This window comes from Eleginops maclovinus, chromosome 3 (assembly GCF_036324505.1).
Source record: "Eleginops maclovinus isolate JMC-PN-2008 ecotype Puerto Natales chromosome 3, JC_Emac_rtc_rv5, whole genome shotgun sequence".
Taxonomy (NCBI): Eukaryota; Metazoa; Chordata; class Actinopteri; order Perciformes; family Eleginopidae; genus Eleginops; species Eleginops maclovinus.
Genome location: NC_086351.1, coordinates 1,315,784 through 1,330,394, shown reverse-complemented (window position 1 = coordinate 1,330,394; position 14,611 = coordinate 1,315,784). Strand labels below are relative to the sequence as shown.

The 14,611-nt window shown below is 40.2% G+C and overlaps 1 protein-coding gene across 9 annotated transcripts in view; it reads right to left on the bottom strand.

Moving 5' to 3' along the window:
* Window positions 1-2,584: 2,584 nt before the first annotated feature.
* The window catches only part of mef2d (myocyte enhancer factor 2d), a 106,382-nt gene continuing 94,355 nt past the window's right edge, over window positions 2,585-14,611 (bottom strand). For 5 of the 9 annotated variants that reach the window (XM_063880073.1, XM_063880071.1, XM_063880074.1 and 2 more), the window contains 2 exons: window positions 13,520-13,570; window positions 2,585-7,185 (listed from right to left, as the gene is read on the bottom strand). In XM_063880073.1, coding sequence (XP_063736143.1) covers window positions 6,741-7,185; window positions 13,520-13,570 — 496 coding nt within the window. In that variant the 3' untranslated portion in view covers window positions 2,585-6,740. The remainder of the gene's footprint in view (window positions 7,186-13,519; window positions 13,571-14,611) is intronic. The other 4 variants (XM_063880078.1, XM_063880079.1, XM_063880076.1 and 1 more) reach the window with 1 other exon arrangement.

Here is a 14,611-nt window from a genome sequence, read left to right as displayed (position 1 = left end):
TGGAAGTACAAGGAAGGCTTCAGCCGCTAGCAGATATGACCCAAGCAACACATGGAGGAAAAACTAAACCACTACTAACCAGAGGAAACCAGGAAGAGGAGCAGACCATCTCACCGAGAACACTAGGGAAGACAGACACAGGACTTATCACAGAGACACAGCTGGGGAGGGGGGTGGAAACACAGGGGCGGCAGGTGAACACACTAAAGCCCTTTCTCATTTCCAGTTTTCCTCGACTCCTCGCCTCGCGTCGTTTTAAAAATGTCAGATACATTTTATTAAATGATCACTCCTAAAAAATCTGCTTTTTTTTCCTTCAAATTTCTGACTTTTTTCGACTTTTAAAAATGTCCCATTATTTTTTCTCATTATTCTAACTCCTTCTTCATGTGGCCCTGATCATCTTCTTTTAAAAATGCACACTTTTTGTCAGACAACTTTTCCAAAATGATCACTTTTTCCTTAAACAAAATCTGCCTTTCCTTCAAATTTCTGACTTTTTTTCTAAACTTCGACCGTCCATAATCACAGACTCACTTCAGGGTGGTAGCAGGCCGCCCGACTAGCCACTCAGGTAATATCAGGACATTCTGAAGCTCAGTTTCAAAATAAAACACTCTCATATGTGGGCTATCGTCGCTCTGTTTTTACATAAGAATAAAAACTGTCCATCAAAACTCTTAGAAGCTTTTTGCTTTAAATCTACAAGGGCATCATTAACTAGAGCGGTCGAACACAGTGATGTAAAAGTACTAGACTTTAGTACAAAATATACAGTCAGAACGAACCAAGTACTCCAATATTCATTTTGAAAACACAGGTTAATGTATATGTGTAGGTGTGTGTTCTAGGTGTGTTACGGCTCACTGGTTAAAAATAGAAGCTGTGGTGTAGCCGAGCGTGGGTGTAATTATTTCTCCTGTTATTATTTGTAATGTTCATTAGAGTTGACACCCGCTGCTGTTCCTGTGCTAACACAGTAATTATGAGCTGTGTGTTTACACACCATCACAGAATAATGACTCTGAGTTTTGACACTTTGTGGCGATGAAGGAATAATCGCCTGTTTTGTCGAGATATTAAGACTCACCGTTTACCTTGTTATTCCTCTAGGATTGTTCCAACGAAAGGGCCTAACAGTTTTACATACCTTTGTAGATTTGGTTTTTAGCACTGTAGACTTTACTTTAACCAAAAGGCTCCAAGGGAAGACAAATCATCTACAATTACATCCAATAATCACAGATTTGTCTCTGACGGCGTCGGGAGCAAAATATCCAACCTTTGACCTTTGACCTGATCCAGCAGATCAATTAAGAGTCACCGGTATTGATCTGTGCTCAAAGTAGCTCATTGATCAGCATGAGCTGAAGAACACGTGTGTAAATAATGACTGTTTGATCATAAGTATTACTTTTGGGGTATTTGAATTGTTTTTTGGTATTGAATAAAATACTTCCTGTGCTCCTCAGAAAGTGCAAACTAAAATCATAAATTGAAAAGCAGCTTTTGTTTAATTGAATTAAATAAATAATAATAATAATAATAATAATGACAATAATAATAATAATAATAATAATAATGATAATAATAATAATAATAATAATAATAACAACAATAATAATAATAATAATAATAATAATAATAATAATAATGATGATAATAATAATAATAATAATAATAATGATGATGATGATAATAATAATAATAATAATAATAATGATAATAATAATAATAATAATAATGATAATAATAATAATAATAATAATAATAATAATAATGATAATAATAATGATAATAATAATAATAATGATAATAATAATAATAATAATAATGATAATAATAATAATAATAATAATAATAATAATAATAATAATAATAATAATAATAATAATAATAATAATAATAATAGAAAAAGATCAAATAAATAAATGGATTCATAAAAATTAAAAAAAATAGATAAATACATAATTAGCATTTTGGGGGGTTTGTGGAACACCACAAAATAAACTCATAAAACAATTAGTGAAAAATAGGATATAAATGACTAAATTATAATAAATCTAAATATTGATGAATCTCAATCAAAGACTCTAAATGTCAGAAAAAAACTAAATAAAAAGCGTTCTGTTCCCCGTCTGTTTTTAAATTGAAATGTAGCTTTTAATAATTAAACGGTTTACAGATTAAGTAAATAACATTTGAAACCATTAAATAAATAAATAAATAATTCTTCTATGAATAAAAAACAAATAGATTTTAAAATGAATTATTAATAGTAAAATAGTGCTATTTATTTCTGTGGTTTCCAAACATCACAGAACAACACTTATAAAACGTAGGGTAGTGTATATCATACAAAATATAATGTATAATAAAGATTCAGGGATTTCCCTTGTTATAACAGAGGTACTTCAGTTTGAAAAAGCCTCAAAGATGAAAAAACTAAAGGAGGCATTTTGGAAATCTGAGCTTCGTCCTCCTGCAGAACTAAACATTGGAGCGCCATCTGGTGGTGACCGCACGGAACTGCAGTCACTTCAGACAGCAGGGCAGAGCAAGAAATGCACACAGAGAAACTTCCTGTAGGTCAACTTGTCTATTTAATATATAAAATACGGTAAAACATACGCAAAAAGGGGAGGCGGGTAAGAGGGGACCAATGGGATACTTTGGTACAATAACAAACACTTTTTTTTGTAAAAGCAGTATAGAATTTGTAATAACATATCAGTGCATACTTTATTTATGAAAATATACACAAATTGTATATCATTCTCCAAAAAAAACAACAAAAAGAGTTTCTTTACAACAGAAAAGCAGACTAGCCGAACACAATATATTAGCTATAATTTATTTTAAACTTTTTTCTTTCATTTTTTTTTTGCTGTGTGATGTATATTCGTGTGGATAGTACATTTGTAGTTCCTGTAACATGATTCACTCTTCGTCGCCCATGCATTGACATCATTGTGTCTGCTCAGAAATAAGTTAGACGCGCGCGTGTGTGTGTGTGTCCCACATGTCAGCGTGTGTGTGTGTGTGTGTGTGTGTGTGTGTTTGTACATTGGACTCAGAGTCGCAGCATTGAAGCGTTTCGTCGCGGCGCCACACGTGTACTAGTATCACTACGCTTGTGTTCATAGAAATCGTGCAACATTAGTAACACCCTTTTTTTTAAGAAGACGACAAAGTAAAACCCCAAAAAAACAAAAAATATATTTATAGAATATTTTTATATAATAAAATAAAATCCAAAAGATGCCTAAAACCTACACAAAAAAAAATCCATCCCATCATGACAGCTTCCATCAGTGAGAGCTGTGGTCGTGATGGTGAGTATAATAATATCAATGTTTCAGAGAACGATTAAAAACAGACTGTCACCAGCACAAATTAACACTGGAAAGTGAGTGAGACTTCTAAACATCATTACACAGGAGCTTTAATTCAGGGGCGTGGGTTGGGGGGGTCGGGGGGGAGGGGGTGCAGGTTTTTAAAACTTTCTCCGCACGATTGTCTTTCTGTCTTTTTGCAAAAAACCCGCTCCATCGCTGACAAACAAACAAAGGACGCCATCTTGTTTCTGTTTTGTTTTTTGTTCGAAGCTCAGGGAACAACAGTCTTAACAGTCAAAGTGTTTACGCTCGGGGGATAGCAGTGTGTGTGTGTGTGTGTGTGTGTGTGTGTGTGTGTGTGTGTGTGTGTGTGTGTGTGTGTGTGTGTGTGTGTGTGTGTGTGTGTGTGTGTGTGTGTGTGTGATTCAAATACAAACTGAGTGAGTGACAGGTCAGAGGGTATGTGTCAAAAGTTGACAAGTGTGTGTGTGTGTGTGTGTGTGTGTGTGTCTGTGTGTGTGTGTGTGTCTGTGTGTTGTATTTGGGAGGGAGTCATTAAAAGATCCAGACCGGTTCTGTGACCTCCGGCTTAACGAGACCCGAACCCTGCGTCTAAAGCTTTTAACGAGCACGGCGACGGAGGACGGGAGTGCTTTCAGGAGACAAAATAAATACGTGACTTTGCACTCTGATTTATCTTTAAATTCTACCCACTAAAACCCAAAATAGAGCCCGTACAAAAATGACATCCTTCACATTTTTCTATTACCTTCATAGTCGTAAATATAAAACTACAGCCAACCAGCGACACACGAAGGAGAGATAATACATGGCTTATACCGAGAGGAAAGGTGGGGGGGTAAAAAACGCTCTCTGTGTGTTCGCTCTGATATGTCTGTGACAGAAAATACTTATTATACTGACACTGCAAATACTCAACACTTTGATATGCCAAAAGTACTTAAGAATAAGTAGAGATTATATCCGCAAACATTGTTAAAAAAGTGGAAAGCTTTTGGGGGGGGGGGAATAAGACCATCATGGGACACTGGACTGATGGAGATGTTACTGGGATGTTTATTTAGTAGCTAAAACTGAGAAAACCCAATGAAATCTCCAACTTATGGAATTTCTTTCAGTGGTTTATTAGTTTCTTAATTGATATCAAGAAATATGTGAACGTTTTTTAGGTTTACAATCAATGGATGTACTCAAAAACGATGATCAAATTTAAATAAATATATAAATATAAAGACCCTTTCAGAAGTTGTACTTTCGATATTGTATTTTATTTTAAATAATTAAATATTTTTAAAATAATTATTTCCGAGTTGAAATATTTTATTTACTCATTTCTGTATTTTATTCAAATGCTTAAATTAAATATTACAATTTCCATTTGTGGATCAATTCATTAATTTCATTTAAAATAACGAAGGTGGTCTGAACTGCAGAATGCCGTAGCCTTTCTCGACTGTTTTATTGGCTTTAACTGTATGCAGATGATGCACCGATAAACAGGCAATTTGTTGCGTAATTAATCCAAAAATATTTATAATGATTCCTTTATTTTAGGTTTACAATTGGTGGATGTACACGATAAGTAGATACACATAATAAAAGGGTCATAGAAATGGCAATTAATAATTTTAAACAAATATATAAATAAAAAGACCTTATCAGAAGTTGTACTTTTGATATTGTATTTAATTAAAAAATAATTTCCTGTTTTTGAATAATTGTTTCCTAGTCGAAATATTTTATTTACTAATTCACTTTCCTTATATTTTAATAAATACATTAATTTGGAGAATTTAATAAATAGTGCAAAGATTTGTATCTGCTGAATGTCAGATTTTGCAGGTGTGTGTGTGTGTGTGTGTGTGTGTGTGTGTGTGTGTGTGTGTGTGTAGTATGTGTGTGTGTCCATGGGTCAGGGTGGGGTTAAGGTAAAGTGCGCTCCATCAGTGACAGAGTCCTAACCGTTCTCTCTCTAAAACAGTCCGAGTCACCGCGGCTACGTTTTCCCTTTCTACAGCTCCCTCTTTAGGCTCGTCCACATATTACACTTTATATACACGCATAAATATAAATTAAAAAAGAGACCGATCCGCTGAGAATCAACAACTTTGCTTTTTTTTTGTTTTCCTGTTAAGGGATATCCTGCCGAATATATAGTTTATATATACAATCCCTGTCGTCTATTGTCCCGCCCCCGATGCAGAGCTGCCCGCCTGTTTAAATATATATACTTGTATCATATGATCTATACCTTCAAAAACACCCTATCCCTGTCACACGAAAGCCACAAAGGTTACAGATTGCTTATATACACGGTACCTCGCCAATCGCCCCCCTTTGAACATCAGCTATCTATTCAAAACACAAAAATAAATTCAGCTGTGTGCATCGCAGGTGTGTGCTCCAGGATGAAATTGAGAATGAACATTTTGCCCCACATCACTTTGTTTAAAAAACGAGGTAACAAACCATACACACACACACACACACACACACACACACACACACACACACACACACACACACACACACACACACACACACACACACACACACACACCAAACACACACACACCTTTCTCAGCATCTGCAGTTGACAAGGTGAGGGCGAAGCTGGGAGTATCTGCGTCATGTGTTGTTGAGCCGTTGCAGCTCGTCCCTGATTCAAAGAAAAGTCTTTTACCTCGTCCCTGGTTTTTACAGCTAGTCTGCATGGTTCGGATTAAATATAAGACCCAGGAGGGGAATGGGGGTAAGGGGAAGGGGGTGGGGGTCATCAGTCTCGTCGTCGTGGCTGGGGAAAGAGTTTCTCTTTTTAGTGTCTTCATATTCCAAAGTCAGACAAATCCAAACGCTAAAGGTCAACAAAAAAAACTCCACGCTTTAAAAAGAGCAAAAAACGGCCCGAGAATCTACAGCGAACACAACGCAACCGTGGTGACGACTCGCTCGGTGCACTGACCCAATGCACCGCAGCACAGACAGAACATCCAAACGCAGGGCATGCTGGGAAACCAGCGGCTGTCAACATGTCGGGTGAAACAGTCAAAGTGGCCAAATTTAGGTTTGTGGCCGGATTAGAAATTCAAATACAGCTGAAGAATGTCTAGACAAAGATTCCCTGGTTCGGTGGCTCCACCCGCTGGGGCTCGTGTGTGTGTGAGAGTGAAAATACATTAGAGTTCAGATGTGTTAGCATGCTTGTTTCTGTGTGAGGTCAGCGTTTCCTGTGTGGACAGTAGGGTCGATGGCCGGTGTATAAATATATGTGTGTGTGCACGACGAAGGAAATGGGGGGCATCAGGGCTGGTGGGGGGGCATGTACACAAGCCACACGTCTCCATCTCAATCCTCCATCTGTCCGTCCGTCCCTCTGCGGATTCATGTGACCCAGGTGTCCAGTCTCATCCTCTTCACGTTGGTCCCGTCCTGCTCCTGGGGCTCGGCCGATGAGGGCCGCAGGAGGACCATGGTGGGCTGCTGGCCCCCGGCGCCGGCCTGGTGGAGGAAGTCCTGAGCCCCGCCTCGCCCCTGGGTGCCGTCGTCCCGGTCGCTGCCTTCGTACGAGCTGCCGTTGCTGCTGAGGCTGTCGACTGGCGAGCGGCCCTGACCGCCAACCTCCAGGCGCAGGGTACCGGGGTAGGCCACCGACACCAGACCCTGTCCCTGGACTTGAATCTGGCCTAATCCGCCTCCGCCGCCACCGCCTCCGCAGGTGGAGCTGGGGGTGCTGCGGTCACGGTTTGGAGACACGGGTTCGGACTTGATGTTGATGTTGGGGTTCGTGTTGACCGTCAGTGCGCCCTGAGATATTTGACCCATCGGCCTGGAGAACAGAAAGATGGGAGGAGAGAAAACAGAAGGCAGAAACAGTGAGTCTACTGATGGCACCAAGAACATAAACACCATCTTCAAACATCACATGAGAGCGGGCCGTCATCAGACCACAGTTTGCTGGGATGACACAAAAAAGCGAGCCAACAAATTCAAGGAATGGTCCGCCACCAAAATGAATGCATCACCAGGATACTGAAGCCACTGTCAAAGACCCCTGCAGCAATGCTTATGTAGGCTTCAGCACACGGAAGACAAGGACACACCACACACATAGGACTACATTGGAGGCCACATTTAAAAGCACAGTCTATTAGCCATGCAGCCCTCGGCTCAGGTTCCCGTTGCACGATTCAAAGTTACGGGATCATGGGTAGGTTGCATTTTCAACCTGACAGGTGAGACGTTTCTGAAGCATTCCTTGTAAGAGCACACGGTAATAAAACCAGATGTAGAAACTGAATGCAAGCCTCTGCCCAGAGTGTGTCCATGTTGTGTTTTGATTTTCTGGCTTGACAAACCGCTGGGTGCACCTACAATAACCCTTTGAATTGTGCGTTTCTTTCCTATCTAAGGTTGTAGAAACACAACATCACTGTTTGACAAAACCTTGGACCCGTTTAACAGTTTCTTTAACAGGCTTATCAGCTTGATCACAAAAATGAACAAATGAGAGTTAGGAAATCCCCTGCTTTTATCTCCATGATTGGAACCATATTCCGAGGGAAAATGGATTTGAGAATAATAAAAAAAGACTTCTTCTGCTGCCTTGCTTTCCAGGAACCATCTGTTGGATTAGGTCCATGTTCTGCCTTTTGGCTTCAGTCAAATCTAAAACAGCACTACGCCTTAAAACACCGCCTGCACTGCAGAGACTGATCCCACTATTAGATATGACACAGGAATGTTACTTTGGCGGGTGTTTTCATGACTGCCTCCACCAACAAGTCCTTTTGAGGTTAACATCCATGCCTGTCCAAAATATCATCACTGTATCCTATTAGACGTCAGAGTTCAATGTCCCTAATCAGCTGAAATTACTTCTTGACTTCTGGCCGAAAGAGGTTTCTGTTTGCAAGAACATTTAAGGGAATTCCTTCAAGACTCCCGGAGATATCACACTCACAAAAAATGGGACAGGTTGGAACTACTCGCCGGTGCAAGAGCATAAAGGAGCATTAAATAAAAACCCCTCTCTGCAAAGACGTTTAAACGGCTAACAGGAACCTGGTAATGTTGCGTCTCTGAGGTTCACAAGTCTTCCATCAGGATTGTGCTTTTCCACAGGTTTTTCTGGACAACGCAGTGCATTTCCGAAAGACGTCACATAGGGTCTTAGCAATAGTTTAGCTACTCTATTCTGCAGGATCACCGTGCTTCTGCTTCAGGGCCTGCAGTGCAACAACACACTGGACTCATTGAAATGAATGCAGCTGTGTTACATGCAGTGTTGCTGCTTGTGTGACAAAAGCACCATCAGGGTCTGGAGTTTGGAGGGTTCTTTGTATGGGTCTATTGTGAAAGTGTTTCATATCCTCAAATCCTGTCGCTATTTGGTTTAGGTATCGACAATCTATACTTTAAAGGTGTATGTCGAAGTATCCCAGAACCAACACTATCAAGACCTCTCCGGTCAAACGATACCTGCATCTGATCGATCGTAGTCAGATTCAGAAACAGATGACTATGGGTGGGGTTTCGCTTGCAACAAACCTTTGCAAGAGGACTTAGAAAATAATGTGATAGGTAACAAGCCCACTGGGGTCGGACCCACTTCCTTCCACATGAAGGGAATCAAAGGAAGGACTAGTGGTATGACTTAAGGGGATGGCCAATGCAGTGATGAAGTATCTATCGTAGAAATGTATCATGAGTCTGATTGAATTATATAAACACAGGTCATGTAATTACTTCACTGGTTTGATTTTCCCAGTATGTTAACTACGGCTGTCATTCCCAGGCTTTTGTAACACCTTTAATACAAAAGACTGGCAGCCTCCTGTCTTCCACTCCAGACAGGAGGCTGCCCCTGGACCATTGTCAGGCAAATGATCACTCGGTAGTTACCTGATATAATTAGCATGTCCCTGTGTCACCTGCTCCTCTGTATAAAGGACTTTTGGTTTCTGTGAGGCGGGGGCAGGTCCCTGTACTACAGTGGTTGTGCAGGAACTGGAACTTGATTCTGTTAAATGCTATAGCAGACCTTTGATTTGAAGCTTGTACATTTGTTCTGGAATTTGCACCACAGCATCTTTCCAGGACATATTTGATCAGTTTGTGTTTATCATAGAGTTTATATTTCAGACAAGGGAAGTGAAAGAGGTGAAATGCTAACTCCTTTCCTGGTTTTCGGGTTAGGGTTTAACTGGATCTGTCTGCTAACGATTCAATTGGAATTTTTTAACTGGCATTCCTGCACTTATCAACGGCACTGGTATCGTTTTTTGGACGATGGAGACTTTTTTAATAAGGCGCTCTAGATGATTTCTGTGCACGTTCCTGGAGATGATTCACAAAGCTTACGTCGGTGCTTCTACCTGCCAGCTGTGTTTGATCAGCCCCTCCACCCTCAGACTGCTCCGCTGGCTGGAGGCTGAGCGGAGCTTGTCACTTCGACTGACACCGGCTGTTGACGCTGCACCGTGGCTCGCTCCTTTGACGGAGTCGACAGGATTTTCCCCAACTCTCTATCTCCCTCTCCGCTTGACACAGTCGATCTGCATTTGAAGCTCCCAATTACTGCGCTGCGCCCCCTCGGGTGTGTTCTAATATGTCATATCATGAGCCATCTGCAGCACTGTATCTGTAATATTCCCTCAATTACTGGCAGACTGGGGGGGATTTAAGATAGCACTCCTCCGGGTGACTCAAATGTGCTCCATGTCTTGCTCCATTTCTGACACTCACACTCAAACTCAAGCACTCTGCTGGCTCACACACACACACACACACACACACACACACACACACACACACACACACACACACACACACACACACACACACACACACACACACACACATACACAGAGGTGGAAGAAGTACTCAGATCTTGTTCTTGAGTAAAGTAGAAGTACTCAGGTCTTGTACTTGAGTAAAGTAGAAGTACTCAGGTGTTGTACTTGAGTAAAGTAGAAGTACTCAGATCTTGTACTTGAGTAAAGTAGAAGTACTCAGATCTTGTACTTGAGTAAAGTAGAAGTACTCAGGACTTGTACTTGAGTAAAGTAGAAGTACTCAGGTCTTGTACTTGAGTAAAGTAGAAGTACTCAGATCTTGTACTTGAGTAAAGTAGAAGTACTCAGATCTTGTTCTTGAGTAAAGTAGAAGTACTCAGGTCTTGTACTTGAGTAAAGTAGAAGTACTCAGGTCTTGTACTTGAGTAAAGTAGAAGTACTCAGGTCTTGTACTTGAGTAAAGTAGAAGTACTCAGGTCTTGTACTTGAGTAAAGTAGAAGTACTCAGATCTTGTACTTGAGTAAAGTAGAAGTACTCAGGTCTTGTACTTGAGTAAAGTAGAAGTACTCAGATCTTGTACTTGAGTAAAGTAGAAGTACTCAGGTCTTGTACTTGAGTAAAGTAGAAGTACTCAGGTCTTGTACTTGAGTAAAGTAGAAGTACTCAGATCTTGTACTTGAGTAAAGTAGAAGTACTCAGATCTTGTTCTTGAGTAAAGTAGAAGTACTCAGGTCTTGTACTTGAGTAAAGTAGAAGTACTCAGGTCTTGTACTTGAGTAAAGTAGAAGTACCAGAGTGTAGGAATACTCTGTCACAGTGAAAGTATTCTAAATGTTCCTCCAGTGAAAGTAGAAAGTACTCTCCTCTAAATGTACTTAAAGTAGCGACAGTAAAAGTAGTCATTGTTTGATTGGTCCATTTCAGAATAATATCTCTGATATGTTTTATAATGATTGATCATTAAAGTGTTCTCAGAGCTGGTAAAGGTGCAGCTAGTTTGAATGGCTTTGTATACTGCAGGGTAGCTGCTGGATTTACTGCAGGTGAACTACAGTCTGATTTAAGGGCTGATTATATTTACCATCAGTAATCCTAATCTGCCTAGCAACTAAAGGTGATAAATATATGTAGTGGAGTAGAAGTACATCATTTACCTCTAAACTGTAGTAGAAGTAATACTCAAGTCAAGAATATTATGTCAAAACTGTAAAGTTCTTGAGTTAATGTACTTAGTTACCACACACACACACACACACACACACACACACACACACACACACACACACACACACACACACACACACACACACACACACACACACACAAACACACACACACACACACACACACACACACACACACTCCATCCCTCACACTCCGTCCCTCGCAGTGCCCACTTCATCAAACCTGCGAGGCTCAGGTAGACGGATGGCGGTGCCACGGGGGCGCCGCTGCTATGGCGGGAAAACAGCAGCGTCAGCGCGCCGGTGACAGTGATGAAGGCGAGAGCGGCAGGAAACCCCCCCGAGCGCTAACAACGCAGCGAGCACAGCCAGAAGCAGACAGTGTGAGGAGAAAACAGCCGTGTGTCCCAGAATGCACTGCTTCTCTGAGGAGCTGCACAATCACTCTGAGATTAAGTGAAATTCGGACAGATTTACCAGAGAAGTCATTTCCAAAACAATGTGCTGTACATAATTAAAGTTTGCGACTGAATTGGACAGATTACAGTCTGCGCTGTCTGCAGTTCACGCTGCTGTCAGCTGTAGCTTTGCATATTGAAAGAGCCGCTCAGGTGTACACATGGTTAGTGCTGCAGCTGCACAATGGAAACTCATTTCACATCAACAAAATGCCTCTGATTGTTATGCACATTTCTGGAACCCTTTCCCTCATTTCAATCTAATGTACTGCATTTTCTCAAATATGCACTGATCTTAGTCTATGGTTCAATGAAGTTTATATTCTGTGTCAATATGCATCTTCATTTTCAATTTTCAATCGTTTTGTTTGTTTAAAATCGTTCTGTTTGTTCTGTCCTCTTACAACTGAAGTCCTTATACTGTGTTCATGTTTGCAGCAGAACTAATTCCTTGTATGTGAAAAAACACTTTGCAATAAACCTGATTCTGATTCTGAATTTACAGGGAGGTTTTAAATGGGAAGATGCTACGGTTGCATGATGGGATTTGTATAAAAGGAAGGTAAATGTGTATTAATAATTATTTACAGTAGAATAACAAGCCGGTTCCTCTCTCCATACGGAGTGGGAAAGGTCTGAAAACATTGGATCAATTGTCAAGATTTCTTTGGATCATCTACTTCAAATGTTGCCTCCTATATCTTTCAAATTCCTCCAAATGTTCGGGGCTGTTATCATAATTATTTGGATTACCTTTAAATACGTTTTCCTCCACTGTTCTTTGGGGGAACGTCCCAATTTCTAACAAAAGGAGCATTTCACTCATTTACTGAAGCATCAACTCTATGCTGTATTCTAAATATTCAGGTATGCTCCATCTTTCAATTACTCCAAGAGGAATCCTTCATGATTGGTATTTCATTTGCAGACAGGTTGCAGATCTACATTTTAGTAGAAAACTTGATGGAGGTGTTGTTATCTTAACCTCTGACTTCTAGTTATGCTTTTGTTCCAATTGCACCATGATTTGATATTCCATTTCATTGCATGATTTGTACATTTGTATATTCCTAATTAGTTTTTTTATTTCTAGTTCTACTTATTTGTTATCCTTCTTCTTTTATTTGTATTTCGCTGCTGCAACGAAAAACAAAATCCCAGTTTGGGATAAATAAAGTATTTCTGATGATGTAAACCGACAATTAAAACAGAGGAACATAATAAAGCAGATTTACTTTGTACTATCTGTCATTATTCAGCTGACTTTAACATGGATTTTTCAATTGCTTCTGCCTGATTGCCTCCATCATATTCATTCATGATGAATCTTTAATGTAAACTTTATGGAGTTTATGATATTTTAACCTCTGAAGTACTTTTAATTATGCTTATACGTTTGATCCTTGATGAAACATCCTGAGTTCACATCGAAGAACACTAATGTTGCATATTTACTTAATTCTGTTATACATGTGTATGTTCAGCCATCATATCATTCCAATTCCTCAATTAAATCACACTCTAATTGTGTGTTGCTTCTGCCTGATTGAGCCCATAGACATGTTGTCATTTCAGCAGCAAACGTGTATTTTAAACTGTGCTCTGGTTCCTCATTCAGCAGGTATTCTGGGAGCGCAGCGTGCTGTGTGTGTGTGTGTGTGTGTGTGTGTGTGTGTGTGTGTGTGTATGTGTGTGTCTGCAGTGTGTGTAGAGAGTACAGTACCAGCAGAGGCCGTCCTCCCTGCCAAAGAGCAAGTTGGACTGAGAGGCCAAGCTGCAGAAGGGGGAAGGAGGGGGAGGAAAAAAAAGAGACAAGCATGTTTAAAAAAGAAAGCTCCAACAGCAGGGAAACAGCGGGACGGAGGCCAGGCACGCTCAGTGGTTACTAGAGGAAGAATAAAAAGGCTCAACAGCTGCTTCAGACATGTTGTTAGAGGCAGGACGGGAAGCGTTGCTGCACACACACACATTTGATTTCCCTCCACACGCAATGCATTCTTACAGTCAGCTCCAATAGAGCGACAAACATCGGAATAATGGGGGTCAAACCAATGGGAGTTGCAGAGGAATATAACAGTGTATTTATTTAAGAGGCTGTCAGAAATACAATAGTTTCAGTGGGATTTGAGGGATGGAATAAGGCATATTTTGCACTCATTTGCAGAATGGAGATGACAGCCCTTTGTTTTTCTGTCTATTTAGTGTCTTTTATGAGAGAATTTACTGTAAATGCTTCATTTGTTGTATGCATTCAGTATGTTGGGCTAACCTATGTTAGACGACAGGTGAATAACACGTTACAACAGCCCAAAGCACTTCCATTAGAAGAAACATGCTGCAGCTTCAAAAACGATGCAAACATAGAAACACAAATGTGCCAAAAGACGTGGAAATTAAGAAATCTTCACCAACTTGAGCAGCATTTACTAAAAGTGACAGTTGGCCAACTTTGTTATCCTCGAACGTATGTGCAGCTTTTAGTAAACGCTGCTCACGTTTCCTCAAGTTTATCAAGATGTTTCTTCCCTGGTTTTTAGTTTCGCATCGTCTCTGAAGCTGCAGCGCGTTTCTCCAAACGGTCGGCCAACGTACTAACACGATGCACGAATCAATTTGCTACTGAGAAGCAGACACCTTTCATACACGGCTCCTAATAGGTGCATGCAAAGTGTAATGTTCTGCTTTGAAACATTGCACCAATAACCATAAGCATCCAATGACTGCAGTCTATATGTTTTTTGCTTAATTAAACTCTTATGTAGCAGGTAGCAGAATGTGTAATGAAGCGTCTGCAGTTTTTTCATGTCTAATGTGT